We start from the raw sequence: 5,940 nt of genomic DNA on the forward strand, positions 1-5,940 counted from the left end.
ATATATATCTTATAAAATTATATAATAATTTTTTTTTTAAGGGGGGCAATTGCACTCCCCCCACCACCACCCCCACCACGGCGGCCTTAAGCTGAGTCTGCCCATGTCTATATCAAACATTAAACTAGTTTCTTAACAAGTTTGTTCACGAGCTCTATATCAAATATTAATCGAGCTTCTTAATGAGCTCTTATCGAATTTGTTTATGAGCTTTAAATGATATTATTCATAATCATAAACAAGTCAAATAAATAGTTATTCAAGATTATTTATTTAAGAATCGAGTATTTAAAAAATGGTTCAAACTTGTTTAATTAGTTAAACAAGCAAGACGTAAAATGACTCGGGCCATGAGTAACATGTGGAATACTTGATTCTTTTGTAGCTCTAAGTATAACAAAAACAACAACAATAAGCCTTTATCCTAGTATATATGTTTATGTGGGATATGCTCAATGAATCATTTTTTCTCCTTTGTGCCCTTTTAAGAATCAATTAAAAATAATTAAAGTTTGTACCCCCACGCATGAAGGCATGAAGCATAGAAAAAGAAAATATCAGAAAGTTAAATAATTTCATTGGTTGTTTTTTCACTTATTCTGGCACTTCCTGAAACAAATTCAACTCTTGTGTTGGGTAGTCAAAGTATAAGAGCAACCTATATACAGTGAATTGTAACTTATTTCTTTTGATAACAAAATATTGCTTTCGGATATCCCCTTAGTCAGCAACATATGCATGAGGGGAATATTCTGACTCAATGAAGGCATAACTAGGAACTGATTAATGTGTAGCTGCCTCAGCATATCAATGAAGTGTTGGATGAATGTACTGATCAAATGATTATAAACTTCTCTTAAAGTTGAAATTCTACGATGAAAATAAATCTTTGAATAATATCCCTACAAAATTGCGAATGAGAATAAGTAGACATAGTTAGTCATAGTTTGTGCAAAGGGGTACCGAGCAGCAATATACAATGGTTCCTAAGCATTGGTATAGACAAGTTCCAAGCTACATAACCAAAAGGTACCGAGCTATTATGGTACTGAGCATAGTACCTAGTACAGCCGCTTGGTATCAGCTACCGAGCGATACCGAGTTTGTCGAGTATCTGTAATGTGAGTTCAAAAATATAAACATTGAATTGATATTAAGGAAAAAATTATATTTGAAACCCACATTGAATCTCTGATACGCATATGTTAAAAAGGTTTAGCAATATTTGAAACCTCCGCATACATGTGTACTGCTGCTCGGTACACAATGGTACTGAGCATTCAAATCTTATTTCCTACATACATTCTAAAAACATTTTTACAGCAGCAATTAAAAGTTGGAAACCCTAAACCTATACATTTTATTTATATAAATATTTTACAGGAAAATAGAACCAACAGTTTCAATGGAGAATGTACTTCTATCCTCGTAACAAAATACGAAGATTTGGCACGACTTTTGCAATGATAGTGATGAGGAAACAAAGGAGCTTCAGACAAAGATGAATCACTCAGAGATGAAGAGAAATTGAAATGCCTTGATTTTGAATTTTTGACAGTGGCCCGCAGGTCTTTTTTCATTAAAAAGTAAATTTTCACGTCCGATCTAGGTCGAGTCGTTGGGCCTCGCATAAATTTGGAAAAGCACGAGCTTAATTTCAAGTTTTCATCAAGTCGGGTCTACATGTCGTCGGGGCACTACGTGGTATCATTTTATTGGCATCCGACTGTAGAGCTATATCAGATGTCCGCACCAAGTAACTTTTTGTGGTTATGGGGTATAAAGAGAGAAAATATCAGCAAGTTTTATATATATATATATATATAAACTAATTCAGTTGAATAAAATTTTAAATTTTCTATTAAAAATTAAAATTAATTGTCAAAAGTAGGATGGAACACCGTCCACATTAACTATGCATTTGATTTGACACTAAAAATAAAAAACAATAATAACTAAAAAAATAAAAACAAAAGGACGGCGTCGCTGCATTGTAGGCGCAATTTACGTGGCTCTCTCGCTGCAAAGCAAACCGCGGTTCACAGGATCCAAAATTTTGAAAGACTATAATACCCTCACCCTTTGGCTCCTTCCATAGACCAAAAACGTCCGCACCACTCGCTCTCATCCATGGACAAAATTGTAATCTCAAATAAACCTCCTAACAAAGCAACAAACTAAACCCATTAACCCCAACCCTTTCTGTCTTTCTTTGAATCTGTAGCCCTCTTCTCCACCTCGAAAAATTATTCTGTGCGGAGTCCCCATCCTCCATTTTCATTCTTATAACCCTAAATCCTTCCTTTTTCATTCTGATAGCTGGAATCTCTTCATCGGATCTCTTACCTTGCTCCTCACCATCTCCCTTACCCTACCAACAGGTAACCTTTTTTTTTCTTTTTCTTTTTGTTTTCGATCGATCAATTTCCTCCAATGATTCATTTCTTTTCAGAAGAAACGAAAATGTTTTCGAAATGCTAATTTCATTAATTTTTAACTCCTATAAAATGTCAACCAAGCAAATGATACTGTATTTCGATCCTTGTTTATTTAATTGCAAGGTTGCAACGGTGGCGTGGAAGGCGCGACTGGAATGACAGATGGAGGAAACAAACTCTCCAGTGCCCGGAAACAATAAGCCAGAGGAATCTACGGCAACCGGCAATTCTGGCGGAAAAACAACCCCGCAATGCTCTGTGATCATCGTGTACAAAGCTAAGATCGGTAACAAGCTCCGCAGGGTAACGGTAGTGTGGAACAAGACTCTCATCAACCACTCCCTCTCCATCTCCGTCGACGGTTCCGGCGGAAGTTGCGATCCACCCTCCACCTGCAGAGTCGATCTCAAGCCATGGCCCTTCTGGAGCAAGAAGGGTTTCAAATCCGTCGACGTTGGCGATCACCGAGTCGACCTTTTCTGGAACCTTCGCCACGCCAAATTCTCCGGTGGAGGTAGCCCGGAACCCACCGGAAGCTACTACGTCGCTCTCGTCAGCGGCGAGGAGGTCGTCCTCCTTCTCGGCGACTTGAAGAAGAAAGCCTATAAACGGACCAAGGCGCGGCCGTCGCTCGACGACGCGAAAATGGTTTTGAAGAAGGAAAATGTGTTTGGGAAAAGGTCTTTCTCGACGAAGGCGAGGTTTGATGAGAGGAAAAGAGAGCATGAAATTGTGGTGGAGAATTCGATATCAGGGGTGAATGGGAAGGAGGATGCGGAAATGTGGATCAGAATTGATGGGATTGTAATGATGCATGTGAGTAATTTGCAGTGGAAGTTCAGGGGAAATGAAACGGTGATGGTGGAGGGTTCGCCGGTTCAGGTTTTCTGGGATGTTCATGATTGGTTTTTTGGGGGGCCGGGGATGGGGCAAGCGTTGTTTATATTTAAGCCTGGGGCGGCGGCTGCAACGGCGATGGCGACGGCACTGGCGGAGATGGCCTTGATGGAGGAGGAGGAGGAGAATGAGGAGAGGAGCGAGAGCGATTTGAGTTGGTCGAGTGAGAACGAGGGAAAGCAGCAGGTGGTTGCAGAGCAGAATGAGTGCGGCGATGGGTCGTCGGAGTTTTGCTTTATGCTCTGTGCGTGGAGAGTGGAGAAATGAAAAGGAACTATGTAAGATAATTTGATATATATTTTATATTAGTATGAGATTATTTTGATAGAAATTTATTTTCATAGAATTATTGGGAAAGTATATGTGGCCCAATATTTGAAGTCTTAAGATGCTTATTTCTTCAAAACACATACTTTTTGATTTCTTAATCATTAATTCATAAAAAAATTAATCCATGCATGAGCTATACTTTTTAGTAATGTTGTGGGCTAAATATATGCCTCAATAAAGTCAGAGAATTTTTCGTCTTAGCGTTCTACGAATATTTAGCACATAAACAGAGAAGAATAAACATCGAGATTTTTACATGAAAAATCATTGAAAAGATAAAAATCATGGGGCCGCACCTAGTCGAAATGATTCCACTAAATTTGAGTGAATTACAAATGATTGATTTGTTCTTGCAGTTGAGGACGATCAGATTACAATAATCAATCATCAGGTCAAATCTAATGACGAACAAGGGTCGGACGGATCCTTGTACAAAGTTAGGATGTTAAACTTTATATTTCTCTACCGCAAAGAATATTCCATAACGCAATAAGAAATATATTTTATTATATTCATCTAACATCAAAAATTAATTAACATGATAATTCCATTAAATCATATAATTAGAAAAATATTATTTGTTAAGAAAAACATTGAAATTGAAGTCTTGTTTGTTTGACTAACACTAACTAAATTAAATTAGATTATGTCAGAGGATCAACTTGCAAGAGGAGACTCTGCGAGGCTGAATCAAGTTTAAAAACTCCAGAACCAATAGGAATTAGGGTTCAAACGGATAATATCCAATTCACTTGATTCAATCTAGCCAATCTAGAATGGCGTGGACTAGCTCAACACAACTAGGCCAACTCCTTCCATGCTTATGACAAAGGATCTTCTTTCTTAGACCATAACCCTAGCAGGAAGGGTAACATTGGATTAACCTCATTGAAGTAACCGCCAAAGAAGAGTATGATAATAACTTTGGGTTCAATTACATAGGCCTAAATTTTTTCTTTATTACGATGTCCTTTATGCTCTTCCTCATTTGAGATACTTTGATATGTTTCCATCCCACCTATTAAGTTTCTCGATCGGGTCTATGAAGCCAACTTTATACTGTTATAACATATCCTTAGATGTCTACTTTTAGAGCAAAATCATCTCCCATAAAATATTAGAGTTTTTTACTATTGATTATGTGTTTTTATATCACGCATATAGTTTTTAGATTATATGTTATGTAAGGCCAAGACCACAGTAAGATAAGTATGGCTTTAATTCTAAGCCACTCAGTATAAATTTTATCCTCAATCTGTGTATGTCCCTTAGAGGATTGTTCTTTCTTTGAATGTTTCTCATCAAGATCCTTAAAATAATCTATCTAAACTCAATAGTGAAGATCTCAACATCGTTTCTAATTAAGATGATCATAATGTTTTCTCTCACCATGAAGCTCTTTGCAATTTCCTTTACCAAGAGGATCTCAATGTCTTCTCCCAACTATGATGATCTAAGTATATTCTCCAAATTTGTTGATCCCATCATATTCGTCAACTTTGAGGATCTTAGCATTTTCTCTAACCTTGAAGATGTCAGCATGTTCTCTAATTATGAAGTTTTTAACATCTTCTTCAACCCTGAATATCTCAATATCTTTTGATCTCAATATTTTCTTCCACCGTAAAGATCTTGACATTATCTCCTACTAAGAGGATCTTAACATCTTTTAACGTTAAAGATCTTGATGTTTTCCCACCACTTTTATGATCTAAGCGTGTTCTCCAAACTTAAAGATCTCAATATATTCTCCAAATTTAAAGATTATGACATTTTGTTTCATGTTGAAGTTCTTGAAAGCTTCTTCAATCAAGAAGAGATTAGTACCTTCTCCATCCTCGAATATCTCAACATCTTCTCTATCCTTGAAGATCTTAGCATCTTCTCCAATCAAGAATCCTAATTCCCTTCCAACCTTAAATATTTTAGTATCTTTCTTTACTAAAATGGCCTAATTCTTTTTTTATCTAACTTCAAGGATCTCAATGTCTTCTCCAAATATGAAGATCTCAGTGTCTTCTCTCAACTTTGTAGATCATGTTGTCTTATTTAATTTTGAAGATCTCAATATCTTCTCATACTTATACATTCATAACATATTTTTTAACAAACTATTCAAGCACCTTTAGCTAGCCTATGTAGCCTAATCATACTAACCTAACTAAATCTCTAGGATAATTTCTTTTAGTTAGCTTTTCTAAACCATAACATTTAGATTAGATTCTCCTATGGCTTCCCCATTGCCTCCTTAGCTCACCTCAAACATCCATTAGGT

General features: G+C 36.6%; 1 protein-coding gene across 1 annotated transcript; it reads left to right on the forward strand.

The window, feature by feature from the left end:
* Positions 1–2,190: 2,190 nt before the first annotated feature.
* Positions 2,191–3,666, forward strand: LOC110097488. Its single transcript, XM_020823866.2, has 2 exons — positions 2,191–2,381; positions 2,562–3,666. The coding sequence occupies exon 2, from the start codon at positions 2,601–2,603 to the stop codon at positions 3,600–3,602; it is 1,002 nt and encodes a 333-aa protein (XP_020679525.1). The 5' UTR covers positions 2,191–2,381; positions 2,562–2,600; the 3' UTR covers positions 3,603–3,666.
* Positions 3,667–5,940: the final 2,274 nt, after the last annotated feature.

This window comes from Dendrobium catenatum, unplaced genomic scaffold, assembly GCF_001605985.2.
Source record: "Dendrobium catenatum unplaced genomic scaffold, ASM160598v2 fragScaff_scaffold_743, whole genome shotgun sequence".
Classification (NCBI taxonomy): Eukaryota; Viridiplantae; Streptophyta; class Magnoliopsida; order Asparagales; family Orchidaceae; genus Dendrobium; species Dendrobium catenatum.